Source organism: Oncorhynchus mykiss, chromosome 18 (genome assembly GCF_057628025.1).
Source record: "Oncorhynchus mykiss isolate SJ-2025 chromosome 18, ASM5762802v1, whole genome shotgun sequence".
NCBI classification, from domain to species: domain Eukaryota; kingdom Metazoa; phylum Chordata; class Actinopteri; order Salmoniformes; family Salmonidae; genus Oncorhynchus; species Oncorhynchus mykiss.
Genome location: NC_143039.1, coordinates 60,110,565 through 60,135,111, shown reverse-complemented (window position 1 = coordinate 60,135,111; position 24,547 = coordinate 60,110,565). Strand labels below are relative to the sequence as shown.

The 24,547-nt window shown below is 47.5% G+C and overlaps 1 protein-coding gene across 2 annotated transcripts in view; it reads left to right on the top strand.

Moving 5' to 3' along the window:
* ahdc1 (AT-hook DNA binding motif containing 1) overlaps nt 1-24,505 on the top strand; it is a 43,887-nt gene extending 19,382 nt beyond the window's left edge. The window contains exons 2-6 of one of the 2 annotated variants that reach the window (XM_090208916.1): nt 16,106-16,267; nt 16,749-18,255; nt 18,386-20,109; nt 20,369-22,286; nt 23,323-24,505. In XM_090208916.1, the coding sequence (XP_090065042.1) occupies nt 16,912-18,255; nt 18,386-20,109; nt 20,369-22,280 (4,980 nt within the window). In that variant the 5' untranslated portion in view covers nt 16,106-16,267; nt 16,749-16,911 and the 3' untranslated portion in view covers nt 22,281-22,286; nt 23,323-24,505. The remainder of the gene's footprint in view (nt 1-16,105; nt 16,268-16,748; nt 18,256-18,385; nt 20,110-20,368; nt 22,287-23,322) is intronic. The other variant, XM_036951070.2, reaches the window with a different exon arrangement.
* Nucleotides 24,506-24,547: the final 42 nt, after the last annotated feature.

The following is a 24,547-nucleotide window of genomic DNA, read 5'->3' as shown; positions in this document are numbered from 1 at the left end:
GTGTGTGTGTGTGTGTGTGTGTGTGTGTGTGTGTGTGTGTGTGTGTGTGTGTGTGTGTGTGTGTGTGTGTGTGTGTGTGTGTGTGTGTGTGTGTGTGTGTGTGTGTGTGTGTGTGTGTGTGTGTGTGTGCGTGTGTGTGTGTGTGTGATTAAAACTTGTGTCCCGAGGTTAGGCTCCTTCCTGTCTCTGGCCAGATAGAACCTTAATTAATGAATACTGTTAATTAGAGAGAGAGGGGAAGGGAGACCGAGAGAGATGAAGGGAGGGCCAGTGAGAGAGAGAGGAAGGAAGGAAAGGAGGGAGAGACTGTGTTAAAGGACAAGGAGAGGGAGACAGGGGTCAAGATGACACTGAAGTAGTACACAGAAATGTGTTGGCCAAAAGATGAATGCAAAAAATTCGATTTTTTTGGGGTGAAACAGCTAATTTCCTACAATTCTACAATTGAAATATATGTGTGTTTATTGTGATAAAGGCACTGGATTATGAGTTGTCTTGTTTGCTAAATGAACAAATGAAGTAGGCAGTGACATGGTGCATATAGCCATAGAAGCACAGTGACATATGCAGACATAATAATGGATTAATGGGGGTGTGGCTTTCAGTTAGTAATTTTTTGCCACCCATCCCATGAGAGTGAATGTCATTCCAGTGCACTGCTTGCTATGAATTCTATCTGATAGTATTTGCATGTTTAGGTAAAAAGACAAATCAAATCAAAATCAAATCAAATCAAATTTCAAATCAAATTTTATTTGTCACATACACATGGTTAGCAGATGTTAGTGCGAGTGTAGCGAAATGCTTGTGCTTCTAGTTCCGACAATGCAGTAATAACCAACAAGTAATCTAGCTAACAATTCCAAAACTACTACCTTATAAGACACAAGTGTAAAGGGATAAAGAATATGTACATAAAGATATATGAATGAGTGATGGTACAGAGCGGCATAGGCAAGATACAGTAGATGGTATTTATTGAGTGCAGTATATACATATGAGATGAGTATGTAAACAAAGTGGCATAGTTAAAGTGGCTAGTGATACATGTATTACATAAGGATGCAGTAGACGATATACGAGTACAGTATATACATATACATATGAGATGAGTAATGTAGGGAACATTATATTAGGTAGCATTGTTTAAAGTGGCTAGTGATATATTTTACATCATTTCCCATCAATTCCCATTATTAAAGTGGCTGGAATTGAGTCAGTGTGTTGGCAGCAGCCACTCAATGTTAGTGGTGGCTGTTTAACAGTCTGATGGCCTTGAGATAGAAGCTGTTTTTCAGTCTCTCGGTCCCAGCTTTGATGCACCTGTACTGACCTCGCCTTCTGGATGATAGCGGGGTGAACAGGCAGTGGCTCGGGTGGTTGCTGTCCTTGATGATCTTTATGGCCTTCCTGTGACATCGGGTGGTGTAGGTGTCCTGGAGGGCAGGTAGTTTGCCCCCGGTGATGCGTTGTGCAGACCTCACTACCCTCTGGAGAGCCTTACGGTTGTGGGCGGAGCAGTTGCCGTACCAGGCGGTGATACAGCCCGACAGGATGCTCTCGATTGTGCATCTGTAGAAGTTTGTGAGTGCTTTTGGTGATAAGCCGAATTTCTTCAGCCTCCTGAGGTTGAAGAGGCGCTGCTGCGCCTTCTTCACGTGCTGTCTGTGTGGGTGGACCAATTCAGTTTGTCTGTGATGTGTACGCCGAGGAACTTAAAACTTACTACCCTCTCCACTACTGTTCCACCGATGTGGATAGGGGGGTGTTCCCTCTGCTGTTTCCTGAAGTCCACAATCATCTCCTTAGTTTTGTTGACGTTGAGTGTGAGGTTATTTTCCTGACACCACACTCCGAGGGCCCTCACCTCCTCCCTGTAGGCCGTCTCGTCGTCGTTGGTAATCAAGCCTACCACTGTTGTGTCGTCCGCAAACTTGATGATTGAGTTGGAGGCGTGCGTGGCCACGCAGTCGTGGGTGAACAGGGAGTACAGGAGAGGGCTCAGAACGCACCCTTGTGGGGCCCCAGTGTTGAGGATCAGCGGGGTGGAGATGTTGTTGCCTACCCTCACCACCTGGGGGCGGCCCGTCAGGAAGTCCAGTACCCAGTTGCACAGGGCGGGGTCGAGACCCAGGGTCTCGAGCTTGATGACGAGCTTGGAGGGCACTATGGTGTTAAATGCCGAGCTGTAGTCGATGAACAGCATTCTCACATAGGTATTCCTCTTGTCCAGATGGGTTAGGGCAGTGTGCAGTGTGGTTGAGATTGCATCGTCTGTGGACCTATTTGGGCGGTAAGCAAATTGGAGTGGGTCTAGGGTGTCAGGTAGGGTGGAGGTGATATGGTCCTTGACTAGTCTCTCAAAGCACTTCATGATGACGGAAGTGAGTGCTACGGGGCGGTAGTCGTTTAGCTCAGTTACCTTAGCTTTCTTGGGAACAGGAACAATGGTGGCCCTCTTGAAGCATGTGGGAACAACAGACTGGGATAGGGATTGATTGAATATGTCCGTAAACACACCAGCCAGCTGGTCTGCGCATGCTCTGAGGGCGCGGCTGGGGATGCCGTCTGGGCCTGCAGCCTTGCGAGGGTTGACACGTTTAAATGTTTTCCTCACGTCGGCTGCAGTGAAGGAGAGTCCGCATGTTTTAGTTGCGGGCAGTGTCAGTGGCCCTGTATTGTCCTCAAAGCGGGCAAAAAAGTTATTTAGTCTGCCTGGAAGCAAGACATCCTGGTCCGTGACGGTGCCGGTTCTCTTTTTGTAATCCGTGATTGACTGTAGACCCTGCCACATACCTCTTGTGTCTGAGCCGTTGAATTGAGATTCTACTTTGTCTCTATACTGACGCTTAGCTTGTTTGATTGCCTTGCGGAGGGAATAGTTACACTGTTTGTATTCGGTCATGTTTCCAGTCACCTTGCCCTGATTAAAAGCAGTGGTTCGCGCTTTCAGTTTCATGCGAATGCTGCCATCAATCCACGGTTTCTGGTTTGGGAATGTTTTAATCGTTGCTATGGGAACGACATCTTCAACGCACGTTCTAATGAACTCGCACACCGAATCAGCGTATTCGTCAATGTTGTCGTCTGACGCAATTCGGAACATATCCCAGTCCACGTGATGGAAGCAGTCTTGGAGTGTGGAATCAGATTGGTCGGACCAGCGTTGAACAGACCTCAGCGCGGGAGCTTCTTGTTTAAGTTTCTGTCTGTAGGCAGGGATCAACAAAATGGAGTCGTGGTCAGCTTTTCCGAAAGGAGGGCGGGGCAGGGCCTTATATGCGTCGCGGAAGTTGGAATAGCATGTCCCGTTTGTAAGTAAAGAGTATGAAAAAAACAATCTGATTGGGTGGGCCTGGCTCCCCAGTGGGTGCACATAGGGCATTGAAAGTTGTAAAATATCTATGGGTGTCTTTGTGTGTGTGTGTGTGTGTGTGTGTGTGTGTGTCCCAGTTTTGCCAGGAATGTAGATGTTGTTCCTTGTATGCAACCCCAAACTTCTCTTTCCCTTTCTCTCTCCCACTCTCTTTTTCTCCCCTTCATATAACCTCTGCGTTGCTCTCTCTCTCTCTCTTCTCCCCTTCATAACCTCTGTGTTGCTCTCTCTCTCTCTTCTCCCCTTCATAACCTCTGTGCTGCTCTCTCTATCTCTCTCTCTCTACTCCCTCTACCCCCACCCCCTCTGTCAAGTTGCTCTCTCTCTCTTCTCCCCTTCATAACCTCTGTGCTGCTCTCTCTATCTCTCTCTCTACTCCCTCTACCCCCACCCCCTCTGTCAAGTTGCTCTCTCTCTCTTCTCCCCTTCATAACCTCTGTGTTGCTCTCTCTATCTCTCTCTCTACTCCCTCTACCCCCACCCCCTCTGTCAAGTTGCTCTCTCTCCCTCTGTACTATAATCAGAGCCATATGTTGGAAAAGAAGGCTGGCTGACGATCAATGTTAGGGAAGCTACTCTAAAATCATAGTTTACCAAACTACCAATTACTTCACACTAGAAGAAGTTAAACTACACTAAAGCAACCCTTAAGAATTGTCATTTGTTTAAGTAGTTCACTACATCCAAGCTACTTGGGAAAAAATATAATATCTAAATCTGAAATGTCATAGACTACAAATTCCAAGAACAGATCACTCTGGGGTCAGGTGTTAACATAATGTGCAATTTATCTTAGCAGCCCAGCTAGCACCTAATGTTCTGAGAACCATATGTTTCTTAGTGGGAATGTCAGTACTACAGCATAACGTTTCCTTATGGTTCTATTTAAAGTAGTTCTCAAATTGTTCAGAGAACGTTAAGAAACTACGTTCTTCTGTGGGAATGTCAAACGTTCAGAAACAACATTCTGTGGGGATTTCAGTAATTCAACATAACGTTTTCTGGTTACCTTAGCCATGTTCTCAGAACATTAACAACACTTTCCATAAAAACCACAAGAAAAACATTAGTAACGTTCTAAGAATGTTATTTAAAAACACAAACATTCTGTTCTCAGCATCTACAAAAACATTTTAAAAAATGCAGGAATAGAGTGAAACAGAGAGTGACACTTTTCCCCTTTTTGTATTCAAAGAATGTCCTAAGAATGTTATTTAAAAACACATACATTCTGTTCTCAGCATCTACAAACCGCTTTTCTTCTTCTTCTGTGGGGTTTAACGGTGGTTGGCATGCAATATTAATGATGCACTACTGCCACCAACTGGACTGGAGTTGGTGGCGATAATGCACCATTAATATTGGATGCCAACCACCGTTTAACCCCACCAAACAAGAAGAAAAGTGTTTTGTAGATGCTGAGAACAGAATGTATGTGTTTTTAAATAACATTCTTAGGACATTCTTTGAATACAAAAAGGGGAAAAGAGAGAGAATTATCCTGCCACCTTAACATTACACTCATTAAAACCCACCATCCCATTCCACTATTTTGACCCCATCTAATCCTACACCAGGCTGATGGCCCTGATGGCCCCGTAACTCTTCTGCAATAAAATCTCGTAATCCCAAGTACTTCTCTGCACCTGCCACCACAACACTATTTTCGGTGACTTTGATTCCTGCAGTACAGTTGATAACCATGACAATGAATGCTACAAAGCCAACATTACTGAAGCACATTTCATTTGTAGGCCTATCACTCTGTACTGACAAAAGTCTCCTACTCACCAGGAGCCTCTTAGGATCCCTCACACTTGACCCATCTTCTTCTACTTTCCTCACTGCCTCAGCATACGACACCTTCTGTACAACTGTCACCCTGGCAACCTCAACCTGCCTCTCGCACCGGACACTTCTGATCCCCAGCAACATGGGCATCCCTACAGTTAACACATACCGCTTCTTTCACCGATACTACGCATTCCTTTGTCCCATGCCCTCTTGCACACTTCTCAAATCTAGGAGTTGCCTTCCTACACACTGCTGCGGCATGACCGTGAGCTTGGCACCTGAAAACACATAATGAGTTTGGCACAAAAGCTCGTACAGGATAACTGATATTTCATAACATTACTTTGTCGGGTAACGACTCAACATCAAAACTCAAAAGGACAGAGAGTGATTCTACTGTTTCACCACGCTTGCCAACGGGTTTGTGTAGCACCAAATGGCGGGCGTCACAGACACCTGGAATCTTCAACTTCAGTTGATCCACCTGCACCATTACCACTACCCCAGTAATCACCTCAAGTAACAGGTCTTGTCCTCTTCCACGTAATGCGGACTGCCTGCTCCCTCTGGGCGGAAGAAACACCAAAAGAAAACCCAACATAAATCCACTTCGGGTTATCTTCACCGATTCAACAGTACCCAAATAATTTTTCACCAAACCTGACACTACTTATGGGACAGCCAAAAGGCAGGGGTCCACTTTCTCCAAAGATTTCATTCCTACTGGACCAGATTCATCTTTATCATGACCATTGAGATCTTCACCACACTTGCCACTTCAGATAATTCATCCTCATTCTCTTCCTTTACAAAGAAAGGGGATACCTAGTCAGTTGCACAACTGATTGCATTCAACCGAAATATGTCTTCCGCATTAAGCCCAACCCCTCTGAATCAGCTCGGTCTGGAGTATAGCTCATTCTGGTTGTACTTGACACCAATCTTCCTCAACATACTTTTTCCCTCGTTGCTATCTTCATCGGATTCAAACTTATTATCTGCTTTCTACACTCTTCTTATGCTGTTCTTCTTTTTCTGTGGGGTAACTCTCCTCATTGACCTCAAGCCTGGAAATATACAGTGCATTCAGAAAGTCTTCAGACCCCTTGACTTTTTTACATTTTGTTACAATTCAGCCTTATTCTAAAATGGATTAAATAATGTTCCCACTTCATTTAACTAGGCAAGACAGTTAAGAACAAATTCTTATTTCAATGACGGCCTAGGAACAGTGGTTAACTGCCTTGTTGAGGGGCAGAACAACAGATTTTTACCTTGTCAGCTTTCGGTTACTGGCCCAATGCTCTAACCACTAGGCTACCTGCTGCCCCTCATCAATCTACACAAAATACCCCATAATGACAAAGTGAAAACAGTTTTTTGTATTTGTAATAAACACATTTATTACAAATAAAAAACAGATACCTTATTCACATAAGTATTCAGACCCTTTGCTATGAGACTCGAAATTGAGCTCAGCTGCATCCTGTTTTCATTGATCATCCTTGAGATGTTTCTACAACTTGATTGGAGTCCACCTGTGGTAAATTCAATTGATTGGACATGATTTGGAAAGGAACAAACCAGCCTATATAAGGTCCCAAAGATGACAGTGCATGTCAAAAAACAACAAGCCATGAGGTCGAAGGAATTGTCTGTAGAGACAGGATTGTGTCGAGGCACAGATCTGGGGAAAGACACCAAAACATTTATGCAGCAATGAATGTCCCCAAGAACACAGTGGCCTCCATCATTCTTAAATGGAGGACTCTTTCTAGAGCTGTCCGCCCGGTCAAACTGAGCAATCGGGGGAGAAGGGCCTTTGTCAGGGAGGTAACCAAGAATCCGATGGTCACTCTGACAGAGTCTCTCTGTGGAGATGGGAGAACCTTCCAAAAGGACAACCATCTCTGCAGCACTCCACCAATCAGGCCTTTATGATAGAGTGGCCAGACAGAAGCCACTCCTCAGTAAAAGGCACATGACAGCCCACTTAGAGATGGCCAAAAGGCACATAAATGACTCTCAGACCATGAGAAACAAGATTCTCTGGTCTGATGAAACCAAGACTGAACTCTTTGCCTGAATGCCAAGCGTCATGTCTGGAGGAAACCTGGCACCATCCATATATGGGGCGGCAGGTAGCCTAGTGGTTAGAGCGTTGGGCCAGTAACCGAAAGGTTTCTAGATCGAATCCCTAAGCTGACTAGGTGAAAATCTGTCATTCTGCCCCTGAACAAGGCAGTTAACCCACTACAAGGCAGTTAACCCAAGGCTGTCATTGTAAATAAGAGTTTGTCCTTAACTGACTTGCCTAGTTATATAAAGGTAAAATAAAAAAATCCCTACAGGGAAGCATGGTGGTGGCAGCATCATGCTGTGGGGATGTTTTTCAGCGGCAGGGACTGGGAGACTAGTCAGGATCAAGGGAAAATGAACGGCGCAAATTACAGAGAGATCCTTGATGAAAACATGCTCGGGACCCTAGACTGGGGCGAAGGCTCACCTTCCAACAGGACAACGACCCTAAGCACAGAGATGAAGACAATGCAGGAGTGGCTTCGGGACAAGTCGCTGAATGTCCTTGAGTGGTCCAGCCAGAGCGCAGACTTAAACCCGATCTAACATTTCTGAAAATAGCTGTGCAACGATGCTCCCCATCCAACCTGAGAGTATCTGCAGAGAAAAATGGGAGAATTGGGGAAAAAAACATTTTAGAATAATGTGGAAAAGGTGAAAAATGCCCTGTATATACTGAACAGAAATATAAACGCAACATGCAACAATTTAAAATGATTTTACTCATATAAGGAAATCAGTCAATTGAAATAAATTAATTAGGCCCTAATCTATGGATTTCAAAATGACTGTGCAGGGGCGCAGCCATGGGTGGGCCTGGGAGGGCATAGGCCCACCCACTGGGGAGCCAGGCCCTGACAATTAGAATGAGTTGTTCCCCACAAAAGGGCTTTTTACAGACAGAAAATCTTCTCAGTTTCACTAGCTGTCCAAGTGGCTGGTCTCAGACGATCCCGCAGGTGAAGAAGCTGGATGTGGAGGTCCTGGGCTGGTGTGGTTACACATGGTCTGAGGTTGTGAGGCCGTTTGGACGTACTGCCAAATTCTCTAAAACGTCGTTGGAGGCGTGTAGAGAAATTAGTGTAGAGAAATTAATGTAGAGAAATTAACATAAAATTCTTTGACAACAGCTCTCGTGGACATTCTTGCAGACAGCATGCCAATTGTGCACTCCCTCAAAACTTGAGACATCTGTGGGATTGTGTTGTGTGACAAAACTGCACATTTTAGAGTGGCCTTTTATCGTCAGCTTCTTGATATGCCACACCTGTCAGGTGGATGGATTATCTTGGCGAATGAGAAATGCTCACTAACAGGGATATTTACAAATTTGTGCACAAAATATGAGAGAAATAAGCCTTTTGACCATATGAAAAAAATCTGGGATCTTTTATTTCAGCTCATGAAACATGGGACCAACACTTTACATGTTGTGTTTATATTTTTGTTCAGTATACATTAGGATCCATTTCGCTTTTACTGTCGGACTCCATGTTCCCATGTTTTTCCGACAGTTTCATCCCTCCCTCCATGATCAATATTTACAGGTCCCTGAGATAAATGTTCACGCTGAGCCATAGACGTCTTCTTCCAAACTTAAATTATAGCTTTCTTTATTCAACCATTATCAACAGCAGTCCATCCAGTATTCCCCTCACTCTTCCTCCCTCCGTTGCTGGCGTCATCGTCTTCAAACTCGTAACCCACATCCTTCCATCTCTTCATTGACCCAAAGCCTGGAAAAATAAGTGAGACACCTTATTTATTTATTTATTTTACCCCTCTGGTAGTTACAATCGCTGGAACTCCCGTACAGACTCGGGAGAGTCGAAGGTCGAGAACACAACCCAGCCAAGCCACACTGCTTCTTGACACAATCCCACTTAACTCGGAAGCCAGACGCACCAGAGGAAACACCATGCACCTGGCGACCATGTCAGCGTGCATTGCACCCGGCCCCCACAGGAGTCGCTAGTGCACGATAGGACAAGAACATCCTTGCCGGCGAAACCCTCCCCTAACCCAGACGACGCTGAGCCAATTGTGCGCCACCCCATGGGTCTCCTGGTAGCGGCCAGCTGTGACAGAGCCTGGACTCGAACCAGGATCTCTAGTGGCACAGCTAGCACTGCGATGCAGTGCCTTAGACCACTGCTCCATTCGGGAGGCCCAAGTCTGACACCTTGTTCCCTCAACTTCCCATCGTCATCTTCGAGAGCATGCTCTCTGTAGCTCTACAACAAAACTCTCTCCATCTTCGATCTTGTTAAGTGTGTTCAGGTGTTTTGGCCACGCCCACTAATTGGCCACACCTGATCTTAATGAGTGCTAGTTTCCTTTGAAATGGAGTCTGTTTGAATAGACTAAAAGGACAGCTTTGTATGAGTTAAGAAAACATGGCACGCTAACTCCATCCTGGTGCTATTGAATTCCATGGATAGAGAACAGAAGATCAATCAGCCTTTGCGGCTGCTATTGAATCTCATCAGCCTGCCAGGAATAGAGTGCACCCAGTCTTGATCATACAGTGCCTTCGAAAGTATTCGGCCCCCTTGAACTTTGCGACCTTTTGCCACATTTCAGGCTTCAAACATAAAGATATAAAACTGTATTTTTTTGTGAAGAATCAACAACAAGTGGGACACAATCATGAAGTGGAACGACATTTATTGGATATTTCAAACTTTTTTAACAAATCAAAAGTTAATACTTTGTAGCGCCACCTTTTGCTGCGATTACAGCTGTAAGTCGCTTGGGGTATGTCTCTATCAGTTTTGCACATCGAGAGACTGACATTTTTTCCCATTCCTCCTTGCAAAACAGCTCGAGCTCAGTGAAGTTGGATGGAGAGCATTTGTGAACAGCAGTTTTCAGTTCTTTCCACAGATTCTCGATTGGATTCAGGTCTGGACTTTGACTTGGCCATTCTAACACCTGGATATGTTTATTTTTGAACCATTCCATTGTAGATTTTGCTTTATGTTTTGGATCATTGTCTTGTTGGAAGACAATTCTCCGTCCCAGTCTCAGGTCTTTTGCAGACTCCATCAGGTTTTCTTCCAGAATGGTCCTGTATTTGGCTCCATCCATCTTCCCATCAATTTTAACCATCTTCCCTGTCCCTGCTGAAGAAAAGCAGGCCCAAACCATGATGCTGCCACCACCATGTTTGACAGTGGGGATGGTGTGTTCAGCTGTGTTGCTTTTATGCCAAACATAACGTTTTGCATTGTTGCCAAAAAGTTCAATTTTGGTTTAATCTGACCAGAGCACCTTCTTCCACATGTTTGGTGTGTCTCCCAGGTGGCTTGTGGCAAACATTAAACTACACTTTTTATGGATATCTTTAAGAAATGTCTTTCTTCTTGCCACTCTTCCATAAAGGCCAGATTTGTGCAATATACGACTGATTGTTGTCCTATGGACAGAGTCTCCCACCTCAGCTGTAGATCTCTGCAGTTCATCCAGAGTGATCATGGGCCTCTTGGCTGCATCTCTGATCAGTCTTCTCCTTGTATGAGCTGAAAGTTTAGAGGGACGGCCAGGTCTTGGTAGATTTGCAGTGTTCTGATACTCCTTCCATTTCAATATTATCGCTTGCACAGTGCTCCTTGGGATGTTTAAAGCTTGGGAAATCTTTTTGTATCCAAATCCGGCTTTAAACTTCTTCACAACAGTATCTCGGACCTGCCTGGTGTGTTCCTTGTTCTTCATGATGCTCTCTGCGCTTTTAACGGACCTCTGAGACTATCACAGTGCAGGTGCATTTATACGGAGACTTGATTACACACAGGTGGATTGTATTTATCATCATTAGTCATTTAGGTCAACATTGGATCATTCAGAGATCCTCACTGAACTTCTGGAGAGAGTTTGCTGCACTGAAAGTAAAGGGGCTGAATAATTTTGCACGCCCAATTTTTCAGTTTTTGATTTGTTACAAAAGTTTGAAATATCCAATAAATGTCGTTCCACTTCATGATTGTGTCCCACTTGTTGTTGATTCTTCACAAAAAAATACAGTTTTATATCTTTATGTTTGAAGCCTGAAATGTGGCAAAAGGTCGCAAAGTTCAAGGGGGCCGAATACTTTCGCAAGGCACTGTATGTGATTCGTTTCAGGAAACTAGGCGTATGTCGCAGGTCACTATTTCACAAGAGGGCCATTTGAACGTTAACTTTTATTTTTTATTTATTTAAAGTTGTACAATGTTTTTTGGCAGAAATTCCTTCAAGAACATGCAAACTTTCATGTGCCTTAATACTTGTATGCCATCTGTAAATATGAATACAATTATGAGCCTAGTTGGTTTAGCCACAGAAAAAGAAAGCAACCTTCCCACTAGCCATGATTGGCTGAGATAATGAGTGGGCTGGACATGTCGAGAGATGAGTTCAGATTGGTCTGCCATACAGCACGTTTCTATCTATTTGGTCAGTATGTGTAGGTGATCCTGTCTAACGCTGCTTTTTTAAATGTATTGCGTAGTAGAACTGAATAAGTTTTGTCCTCCATGTCAGCGTGCATTGCACCCGGCCCGCCACAGGAGTCGCTAGTGCATGATAGGACAAGAACATCCTTGCCGGCGAAACCCTCCCCTAAACCCAGACGACGCTGGGCCAATTGTGCGCCACCCCATGGGTCTCCTGGTAGCGGCCGGCTGTGACAGAGCCTGGACTCAAACTATCTTCACTTTCTGAAGGACCTAGTTTTGAAATCAGTGGAATTAGAGTATGATAGGTGAGGGGATGAAGAAAACACCTGTCTCTGGATTACATCTTCAAACTAAGGGCAACCATGGCATCCATGACAGGGAGAAGCATCCACCAATGATGTATACAGGTAAGATAGTCTAGCTAGCTACATTTTCAGATATTAAACGTTTCTAATTTTGACAGAAAGTTGTTTTCATTTCAAGTTAAAGTGTACTGTTAGCTAGCCAGCTAACAAGCTAGCCAGCTAACGTTAGCTAGTTAATGTTACGTGTATGATCTTATTATTTGTATCTCAGAGCCAATTGCTTTGCTAGATATAGCTTAATGTTAGCTAGATAACATTGAACCTGGTTGGTTAGCTACCTGCAGATTCATGCAGGGTTATAACATCATGAGTTGGGATTATGGTTCATTGTTTAGCTAGCTAGCTACATGCAAGTAACCATTTCAATAGAATGTCACTGCGAAAACTGTTGATCGACGTAGCTGGTAAATTCGCTCTGGCTATCTACTCCGAATTCAGGGCTTGAAAACTATTACGGATTACAAAGGGAAACCCAGACACAAGCTGCCCAGTGACGCGAGCCTACCAGATGAGCTAAATTCCTTTTATGCTCGCTTAGAGGCAGGCAACACTGAAGCATGCACGAGAGCACCAGCTGTTCTGGATGACTGTGTGATTACGCTCTCGGTGGCCGAGAACAAAACAGGTCAACATTCACAAAGCTGCTGGGCCAGACGGATTACCAGGACTTGTAATCAAAGCATGTGCAGACCAACTGTCGTCTTCACTGAAATTTTCAACCTCTCCATGACCGATTCTGTAATAATACCCAAGGAAGTGAAGGTAACATGCCTAAATGATTACCGCCCTGTGGCACTCACGTTGGTAGCCATGAAGTGCTTTGAAAGGCTGGTCATGGCTCATATCAACAGCATCCTCCCAGACACCCTAGACCAACTCCAATTCGCATACCACTCTCAACAGATCCATAGATGACACAATCTCAATCGCACTGCACACTGCCCTTTCTCATCTGGACAAAAGAAACACCTATGTGAGAATGCTGTTCATTGACTACAGCTCAGCGTTCAACACCATAGTGCCCACAAAGCTCATCAATAAGCGAAGGACTCTGGAACTAAACACCTCCCTCTGCAACTGGATCCTGGACTTCCTGACGGGCCGCCCCCAGGTGGTAAGAGTAGGAACAATACTTCTGCCACGCTGATCCTTAACACTGGGGCCCCTCAGGGGTGTGTACTTAGTCCCTTCCTGTATTCCCTGTTCACCCACGACTGCGTGGCCAAACACGACTCCAACACCATCATTAAGTTTTCTGACGACACAACAGTGGTAGGCCTCCTCTCCGACAACGATGAGACGGCCTATAGGGAGGAGCTCAGAGAACTGACAGTGTGGTGCCAGGACAACAACCTCTCCCTCAATGTGAGCAAGACAAGGAGCTGATCGTGGACTACAGGAAAAGGTGGGCCGAACAGGCCCCCATTAACATCGACAGGGCTATAGTGGAGTGGGTCGAGAGTTTCAAGTTCCTTGGTGTCCCCATCACCAGCGAACTATCATGGTCCAAACATGCCAAGACAGTCGTGAAGAGGGCATTACAAAACCTTTTCGCCCTCAGGAGATTGAAAATATTTGGCATGGGTCCCCAGATCCTCAAAGGGTTCTACAGCTGCACCATCGAGAGCATCCTGACCGGTTGCATCACCGCCTGGTATGGCAACTGCTCGGCATCTGACCATAAGGCGCTACAGAGGGTAGTGTGACCGGCCCAGTACATTACTGGGGCCAAGCTTCCTGCCATCCAGGACCTATACAATAGGCGGTGCCAGAGGAAAGCCCATTAAATTGTCAGAGAAAAAATGTCACCCAAGTTATAAACTGTTTTCTCTGCTACCGCACTGCAAGCGGTACCGGAGCGCTAAGTCTAGGACGAAAAGGCTTCTCAACAGCTTCTACCCCCAAGCCATAAGACTACTGAACAATTAATAAAATCGCCACCGGACAATTTACATTGACCCTCCCCCCAACATTTTTCAACACTGCTGCTACTCGCTGTGTATTATCTATGCATAGTCACTTCACTCCCACCTACATGTACAAACTAACCTGTACCCCTGCACACTAATTCGCTACCAGGGCCCTCTGTATATAGCCTCGTTATTGTTATTCTTATTGTGATACCTTTCATTATTACTTTTTATTTTAGTCTACTTGGTCAATATTTTCTTAACTCTTCACTAAGTGCACTGTTGGTTAAGGGCTTGTAAGTAAGAATTTCACGGTAGAGTCTACACTTGTAGTTTTCGGCGCATGTGACAAATAAAGTTTGATTTGATTTGACAAGTTTATAAATTTTTAAAGCAGAATTACTTTCCCATTGTTCCTCAAATGCAGTGCATGATATACCATTTTGTAGCTCTGTGTCTCTGCTTTCATCCAATGTAAAAAACACAATTTCAAATTTTGCTACATAAGACCGAATCAAGGTGGTCGGTCAAATATACATAATGCTAATCTGCCTGCAAGGAGTTTGACCCATGAAACAGCCAAAAGGGCAGAATCCTGATTTATCAGCCTCTGAGGTTGCTACTGTATCTGATCAGCCTGTCAGGAATGGAGCTCACCCACTTTGTACTTTTAAATATTATCCATAAAACATGGTGTCCCTTACAATTATACACATACTGTATCAGTTAAGCAAGCTAGGTAACAAGATAGATTACAAGCTCACTAGCTAACAAAACTACCTAGCTAGCTTACCCAACCACAAGACTAGTCAAGTTAGTTGTGTTGTTGTTTGAATGCGATTGGCTGTGGTCTTGGGGGTGGCACACAGCCTGGGAGACAGGGCTGCCTGTCAGCCATCGTTCATGGCTTAAATGCCCCACAAGGGTTTAGATGCCCCAAGAGCTCTTAGCTCAAGGTGAGGGACATTTAGCTTGCTAACATTCTAACTTATCAACTGATAATGAGCTCCAAACACAAATGAAAGCATGATGTTAGCATGAAATGTACCATCCTTTAGTGTAGCGATCCATAAAAACTTATGCGCTGCCGTCTCAGCCATACTGTCAATCTGTCATCAATACGTCCACTCCTATTTGTAGTTTATCTTGTGATCTCGACAAAACAACTTTTGTTATGTCGTGATAATGAGATAAATAAGTTGTGATCTCGACATAACGTGGGAATAATTGTTTCATTCATTCCTCTCTGGACTTCCGTACGCTGACGCCGTGCCACAATAAAAAAAGATGTGTTTGGATGATGAAGCAAATTCATTTAATGTGTCCTGTGCTTCGAGTTCAAAACAGTTAACCTAAGCTAGCAGTGTTATTAAAAGTCCTTTTGAAACGTGTTTTTTAAACGCTCTGTTTTACCGGTCAGGAAACGTATGGCTTCGTTCCCAGAACCAATGAGAAACCAAAAACAGACGTTCCCCAAAACTTCCAAGATACCAAATGTGCTAACTTGGAGGTTTGAAATAAAAAATATGAAATAAATAGCCTTTTTCACTCATATATTCTTATCTTTTTTGCAAAACAAGTAGTGTGTAGAGTCGTTCCAGTTGTTAGCTGCACCACTACATGGCAAAAAGTACTTTTGAAACATATAACTTATATTATATATAAGAACTACTAAGATTTTTATTTAGTTCAACCACCACCAAGCTACAAAAAAATGTATTTTAATTACTAGTTGAACTACATGTAGTTCACTACTCCCCAACACTGCTGACAATGGAAATGATTGTGTGAATGTGGTTTTTAAGATACCATTCCACTCTCATTTGGCTTTTCATTTTTTTCACAAGGTCTTACTGTGTTTCTTTTGTATACATCCCTCCATCTCTCCCTCTCCACCAAACATAATCTGACTTCTATTCATCATTTCTCTGCCTCCCTCTGCTGGTTATTCACACATTTCTCTTTCCCTGTTTGGGACAGTAAAGTCACAATGTTTGTGTGTGTGTATGTGTGTGTAACCTTCTAGTCAAACATCACGGCTGTCCTGTTAATGGCTGTCCATCTCCCTCTTCCTCCTTTTCTCTCTCTCTCTGGCTCTCTCGCCCCCCCCCCCCCCCCCTTTGTGCTTTCTCTTTCTCTCTTCAGAAGTGATGGGCAGTCAAGAGCAGTAGCTGAGAAAGAGAGGAAAGTTTATAGTGTGTGCTAGAGACGGGTGTGTAGTATGTGTGCATGAACTGTACTGACATACTGCCGACCCAAAGAACCACAGCAGACAGACAGCCGGCCTGGATAAACTCTACCAGAATGGTAAATGACAGCACTGGGATGTTATGATGTGTCAATGTTCTATCAATGTTACTTCTTGGTAACAGTAGAGGAACACTTCACCCAAAAATGAAACTATCATACATCAAAGTTACTGATCTGTTACATTAAAGTATTTGTGGTCCAAACTATAGGCTCTATTCAATCTGGATCTCGCTGAAGCCTTACAGATTGCTTGATAAAAATGTAAAAGGTAATTTTCGATTGAGCAGACATATGCCGCCTGTACTGTGAATGCAGTCTCTGCTAACATTGCCTTTAAATTTCAGTCTCGCTGTAAAGCTAAACGTCTGAGATACGGATTGATTGGAGCCCTAAATCTGTTTACAAAACGATCCCAATCCTATATGAATGAGAATGATTGACACCAAATCCCAACTTCTCCCTCCCTAACATTACGTTAATTATCTGTTAGAATCTACTGTTCGGAGTGTGTTGATCTTATGTATCTCGCTCTCCTCAGGTACCCAACCCTTCAGGATATAGGTCTGTGACTTCAGAGGAACACACATAAACACAGACAAACAGAGAGAGGGAGAGAGCTCCCTAACCTCTCCGAAGAGGGTCACTGGGGCCCAACACTGACACTCTCACTTTGACATTATCATTGCTGTCGCCCTGGGTGGATGAGCCGCCTGTCTGGACGCCTGCGGTCGGGGGGAGGTGGGAGGGTGGGGTGCGACGGCAGGGCCGTAGTGGAGGAGCAGGGGTATGAGGGGTTTGAGGGGGAAAGGGCTGTAGGGGTACAGGAGGAGGTCACAGTGGAACCCAGCGCTGAGGCTGGAGCTCAGGAGACCCTTGAACTTTTACCCTCCCCCTCACCCCCCTCCCTGTCTAACGGTCTTCACCTGCACAGGAGGCCTGTCCTTGGAACACGCAGACGGAGGCAGACAGAGACACACACACTCAACGACGCTCCAACACACACACCTGGACAGACCTTCATAGGCATGCAGACACACAAGGACATCCAAATGCAGACACCCGCAGAGACGTGCATGGACGCTCACACACACACAAGTGCTCACAGACAAATGGATGCTCACACACACTTGGACTCTGCCGGTCCAGAGCAGCCCAGAACTGATTCATCACCAGAGACACACACCAGATCACCTCAGCGACAGGTCCTCCTGCCTCTCAATCATTCAGCCTGCACCAATCAGCAAGCTGCTTTCTCTCCCTGCAGCCCCGCTCCTTCACACTCTGCAAACAGAGACATGCCCCCGGCCATTAGCCCTGCCCCTAATATTAGTTCAATACCTCTAGATCTCTCTAAACCCTCAAGAGCTACTGGTCCAAATCCTCCAGGCCTTTCTCCTATCGGTCCAGCCTGTCCAGACCTTTCTATTATTGGTCCAGCCCTTGTAGACCCCTCCCCTGTACCTGTCGAAGGTGAGAGAAAGTATGCACTTCGTAGCTCCGGTCGACCTCGCTTCCCCTGCCAGCTACGCAAGTCTTCCCGCATCCGCCGATGCACTGAGGATGGAGAGAGGAGGGGAGGGAGGGAGAGCGAGAGGGAGGAGGAAGAGGAAGAGGAGAAAGAGAGGGTGAGTGTACATGTGAAGGTAGAGCGCCCCACAGTGGAGGAGTGTCTATCTGCAGCCTTCAAGCCTGCAGCCTCCAAGCCTGCAGCCTCCCCTGCACCAGTACCTGTAGCACCACTCCCCTCAACACACCCCTCATCACGCCCCTCCTCTCACTCCGCCCCCCGGCCATCGCCCAAACCCCAACAAAGAACTTCAACCAAACCCCAACCCAAATCTTCAACCAATGCCAAACCAAAATCCCAACCCAGACCATCGATGAAAGCCTCGCCCAAACCTTTGCCCAGATCAGCAACCAATCCCAGACCAGCAACCAATCCATCGCCTCGTCCATTGACCAATACAGTGCCCCGGCCGGCAGTGAAGAAGGAGGAGCCTGGTGAACTAGATCCCCTTACCAAACGGAAACGCCGGTTTGTTGGTGTAAGTTCAAGTTCTATGATATTATTAATCACATAGCAGTCAAAAGAATCTTGTCATGTTGATTTGACATCACTTGACAACTAGATTTCACCCGGGAAATAATATTTGTTTGTTTGTATTTGTTCCCCAGGTGAGGCGTATCGTGGTGAAGGTAGCTCGTATCCCAGTCAACCTCAGCCGACGCCAGAAGAGCTACAAGATTTCCTCCATGGAGACAGTTGAGAAGGGCGGGGCAGGTGGTGATGGCAGGTTGGAGGGAGCCGAGGGGGGGACAGCGGTAGTTCGAGAGCCGACTGCGCTCCTCCGTATGAAGAACAACGGGAAGAGTGTGATGGTCATGTTCCCGCCTGGAGAACTTCCTGTGATCCTGAAACGTCGCCGTGGCCGACCTCCCAAACAGGTTGTACCTGGAACGCCGGATAAAACCACCGGTGGGAATGGCGAGCCCAAGAAACCTCGTCGGCGCCGGAGGGCCAAGCTCCCGTCTCCGCAACCGTCATACGTGAACGACACCAACGACGTGAAGACGGAGTACGGAGACGTTCTGTCCAAACTGGCATTCCTCAACCGCCAACCGCCGGCCACTGGCCGCTGCTCCCCACCACGCTGCTGGACACCCAGCGAACCGGACAGCTTTCACACGCCGTCCGACAACCCTGGGATCTCCGCCCTGCTCCACCGACTCACAGGGTTCAGACGCAGGGGAGGCAGGGGGGGAGGTGTTGGAGGCAGGGGAGGAGGAGCAGGGGGAGGAGCAGGAGGAGCCGGCGGAGAGGGCTTCAAGAGCTCCTTCAGTGACTTTTTTGAGACGATCGGGAAGAAAAGGAAAGTGGCTCTGTCAGAACCAGGGTTACTCAAGAAACGAGGGAAGGGTGGGGGAGGCAGAGGAGGAGGGGCTGCAGGGGGGGAGATGGGGGTTGGGGGTGAGGGGGGGAAGCCGGTTAAGAAACGACGCTCGCGCAAGAACGGGGTTCTAAAGGGGGAGGCAGGGGGGCAGCTGGAACAAGACTGGTTTAATGGGGGAGGTGTCTGGGGGGAGGAGGGGGGAGGCATGAGGGAGAGAGGGCCAGGAGGGTACCAGGTCTGTGGCTCCCCGAGGGGGGGCTTCCTGTCCTGTGAGGGGGGGAGAGGGAGTGCGTACGGCAGCCCTGGCGGAAGCAGAGGCGGTGGAGGTGGAGAGGAGGCGCAGGGTTTGTTCGCCGGATATTTCCGCTCCCTGCTGGACTCTGACAACTCCTCAGACCTCCTGGACATCTCCTCCCCTCGCCCTGACCCCAGGAAACCTCCTCCCACCCTGAGCTACGACTCTTCCAGCCCTGCCCGCGGACCAGGCCCTCGCTGGTCCCCAGCCTGCCCCAAACGCAGCCCCAAAGGAGAGCCAAGGGAGAACCCAACCCTACATCATCCCTCTTCCAGACCTCCTTACAGTTATAACCTGTCCCAGAACTCCCCCACCTCCTCCTCGTTCCCCAAGTCCAACGCTCCCTCCCTCCCTCCGTCCCGCTCCCCCAGCTCCCCCCATCCCTCCTCCTCCTCCTACGGTCACTACACGCCTGGCTATTCCTCCTCCACTCCTGCAGGGGGCAGCGCAGTGCCACAAAGACCCGCAGACTGCAGCTTCGCAGCCTATGGGGCAGCCGGGCTGAGTAAGGCCTCCACGGCCACCCTCGTGGGCCAAGGTCAGATGGGATATTCCAGTTTTTCCAAGCGGGGCTATGGGGGCTACCTTGGGCAGGTTGGACCATCTTCTCCAGGAAGAGGGGGGTATATGGCCATGGCCAAGAACAGCCCTTTCCCCTCCCCATCTTCCCCAGAGGGATACAGACACTACCCCTCCAACCAGTGTAACTACAGGTAAGTAGCTTCAGGTAGGTCTAAATTACCTGGAACCACAAAATGTGGATTAGAGAACTCTACTACAATCCTACCCTAACCTCTTATAAGTGTGTATTGTGTTTGAGATACATTACGCTACATTGCAGGACTGCTCAGAACCCTGATCTACAAAATCACCTTGGGTTCCAAATAAGTACTTATGTCATCAAGGTTAGAGTTTCTGTGGTTTGCCTTGCTGAAACTGATCCTCTGCTGTGTGTGTGTATGTGTGTTTCAGGCCGGGCTATGGTGGCTACCCAGGAGGCTGCAGTGACCCAGGCCCCAGCGAGCCCAAAGACATCCTGGACATCTCCAACTACACCCCCCAGAAGGCCAAGCGACAACCCTTCCTCGAGAGTCTATCAGAGTCCTCATCTGACTCCTCCCACCTAGGGGTCACCGGGTCAGGAGGTGGGGTCAGTGGCGGAGGCTCGGGGTCAGGCTCCGGAGGTGGGGCTTATAGGCAGGGTGGAGGGAGGGAGTCTCTTCTTATTGGTGGAGAGGGAGGTCAAGGACAGTCCAGCCTATCAAGTTTGGAGAAGCTGATGATGGACTGGCATGAGAGTGCCTCAGGCCCCTCCTACAACTGGAGCCAGAATGTTCTCTTCCAGGGGCAGGGGAAGCCCAGCCGGGGGCGCAGGAAACGGAATGCTGCCGAGCCCCAAACGGAGAAGGAGGGGGGTGGCGGACCAGGAGCAGGACCAGGGACCACCCCAGACTCTCCCAACAGCCCGCCAAGCCAGACCCAGCCCTCCACCCCAACCCAGGGTTCTGGTGGAAAACGCAGTGGAATGGGGGGACGGCAGGCCAGGGGGGTAAGAGGAGGCAGAGGAGGGGGGCTGTCCCCGTCCCCTGGAGAGCGCCCCCCAGGGGGGAAGAAGGGTAAGGCTACTGGGGGTGGGGTTGGAGGTGGAGGGAGTGCTGCTCAGGGGGGGTTGTTCCAGGAAGGCCTTGACTACTACAGTGGAGACAGCAGCAGCCTCTCCCCCCTCCCTAACCCCACCTCACATCTCGGCTACCCCACCGAGCCCTGTGAGTACCCCTCCCCGTGCCCTTACTCTGCCCATCCCTCCACCCCGTCCTCAGAGGAGCACTACCCAGCCCTCTTCCCTGGCGAGGCTTCATCCTCCTCTCTCTCCCCTGGAATGACTTCCACATCCTCCTCCTTTCCTCCCAAACTATCCCCCGCTCCCCAGCCCTACCATCCCCCTCTCACCCCTGCTCCTCCCCCCGCCTCCTTCTCCCCCTCCTGCTCACCATCGCCACGGTTACTGCCACACTGTGGAACAGCGCTGAGCCCCCCCCATCGCAACCTGGCAACCGTTTCCAAGGACCACTTCCCCTCCCAGTACGATTCTCCCAGTTACTGTAGCTCCCCCTATTGGTACGGAGGGGCATCGCTCAGCAGCCCCCACGCTAACACACACACCGCTACACACACACATGCTAATGCACACGGCAACACACATGTACACGCTAATGTTAACCCTCACGCTAGCCCTAACAATCACCCTAACACTCACACTACCGCACACATCAACACACACACACACCCTAACAGCAACCCTCATGCAAACATGAGTCCACACGCACCTCAGACAAGCTTGAGCCCACACACACACCCTAACCCCAACACCAACCCGCACACACACACCAACCCCCACATCAATACACACCCGCACATCAACACACACCTTCATTCAAACCAGAACCAACATCCTCATCCACATCCACACCCCCACCCGAACACTTACCCCAACCCCCATCCCAACACCACACAACACTCCCACCCTAACCTCTCCCCACACACTCACCCCCACCCTAACCTCTCCCCCCACTCCCACACTCACCCCCTGCTTTATGAGGAGCGCCCCCCTCACAGCACCATGCCCACGCAACCTCACAAACGGGACCTGCCTCCCCACCTCAACTCAGGGCTGCGACCAGCCCCCCTGCAGCTCTCCCCGTACCCCTCCCCCCACCACAAGCCTCCCCTGGTGTCCTCGCCACATTCTGAGGACATGGGTTACCCCCCGTACCCCGGGATGCACCCCCGCTACCACCCACAGCCCCCGCCTCGAGGAGGAGGGGTGCTCTGTCAGCTACTAGACCCCCCCAGCGATGACAGCTTCAGTGTCACCAGCTTGTAGCTGCAGGTAATACACAAGAGGATCTACTCTCTCTCTACTGAAGGGTTAGACACAAGAGAACCTACTCCCTCTCTCTACAAAAGGGTTAGACACAAGATAACCTACTCCCTCTCTCTACTAAAGGGTTAGACACAAGATAACCTACTCCCTCTCTCTACTAAAGGGTTAGACACAAGAGGACCCACTCTCTCTCTATACTAAAGGGTTAGACACAAGAGAACCTACTCCCTCTCTCTACTAAAGGGTTAGACACAAGAGGACCCACTTTCTCTCTCTCTACTAAAGGGTTAGACACAAGAGGACCTACTCCCTCTCTTTACTAAAGGGTTAGACACAAGAGAACCTACTCTCTCTCTACTAAAGGGTTAGACACAAGAGGACCTACTCCCTCTCTCTACTAAAGGGTTAGACATAAGAGGATCTACTCTTTCTCTACTAACGGGTTAGACACAAGAGGACACACTCTCTCTACTAAAGGGTTAGACACAAGAGGATCTACTCTCTCTCTACTAAAGGGTTAGACACAAGAGGACCTACTCTCTCTCTATACTAAAGGGTTAGACACAAGAGGACCTACTCTCTCTCTTCTAAAGGGTTAGACACAAGAGGACACACTTTCTCTCTCTCTACTAAAGGGTTAGACACAAGAGGACCTACTCTGTCTCTCTACTAAAGGGTTAGACACAAGAGGACCTACTCTCTCTCTATACTAAAGGGTTAGACACAAGATAACCTACTCCATCTCTCTACTAAAGGGTTAGAGACAAGAGGACCCACTCTCTCTCTCTACTAAAGGGTTAGACACAAGAGAACCTACTCCCTCTCTCTACTAAAGGGTTAGACACAAGAAGACCCACTCTCTCTCTCTACTAAAGGGTTAGACACAAGAGGACCCACTCTCTCTCTCTACTAAAGGGTTAGACAGAACACCTAAAGACATTTATTAACATCGGTTTCATCCATTTAGCTATGTAAAGGTTTTACTGTCTTAACAATCACATCATAATTACGGTTTCTCTCTCCCTCTCTCTTTCTCTTTCAGGGGCATTAAATCTAAACTTTTTTCAGATTTGTAAACTTTTTTTAAGGAGAGACTTTCAGAGACAAGATGATGGATCAGAATTTATCTCCTAACTCTGGACAGTAGATCTTCAGTTCTCCAGCTATGACAATCAAAAGCCAACTGCAACACACACACAAAGGCGCACACAGACACACAGACACAGCTGGAAAGAGGGTGTGGCCTAGAGGAGCTGTGGGAGGAGTGACAGACGCTGAGGAACAGAGAGGCGGGGCCTAATGGAACAATTCTGCCCCCAACGCTAAACACACTAATCCCCTATCCCCGAAACCATACACCCTTTGCTCTGTGTGTGCTCTATGAGAGAAGTGGACTACAGCATCAGCTCTTGAATTACCAGCATCTGTACATAGACTCCAACTCCAACCACAGACCCATAACCTCACCACAACATTTAAACAGTTAAGACAACGTTACTAATGTTCCATCAGTGTTTTCTAACGTTCAGGCTTTTAGCCAGGACCACAGACCCACAACCCCACCCAGGGGCGGACTGGCAATCTGGCATTTTTGGCAAATTCCAGATGGGCTGGTCCATTTTAAGCTCAGTGGGCCTATCTAACTTTTTTCACGCAAAAAGATCACTATTTGGCTAATAATGGGTGCCTCGAGGGAAAAAAGGGGCCAGTGTGTGGGCCTTGAGGAAAGAAATGGGCCTATGTGTTAGAAATGCCAGGGCCAATTTCTGGTCCAAGTCCGTCCCTGACCACAGTGTGCTACAATAGCTCTACACAACGTTCCATCATCGTTTCTCTATTGTTCTGCCATGGTCTCTGCTCTGATGGAAGGACTCCAGCATGGAGACTCTACATCCTGTGTTTCACTGTTTTTACTAGGAGGGAAAGAGACCCGACACACACTCTGACCCCAAAGAGACTGACGTGTGTTTATTTGTGTGTGTAACCACGCGGATGGACTTCTGTATGTATGTATGTGTGTGTTTGGGGTCTAAAGGGGTAGAGCTCTACATCTGAAATGGTGGATGGATGAACAGGGCTTCTCTTCCTTCTTTTACGCTCTCCTTTTTTCCGTGGTCTTGTGTTGTTTGGTGGTTTTTGTGATGAACAGTTGTATATGTCTGTTAATGTCATGATGTATCTACAGTGCCAATATTTAAATACACTCTGATCTGGCCATTGGTAAACTGCCTGGACTCCTAATGCTTTATAGGGTGGGGGGAGGGATG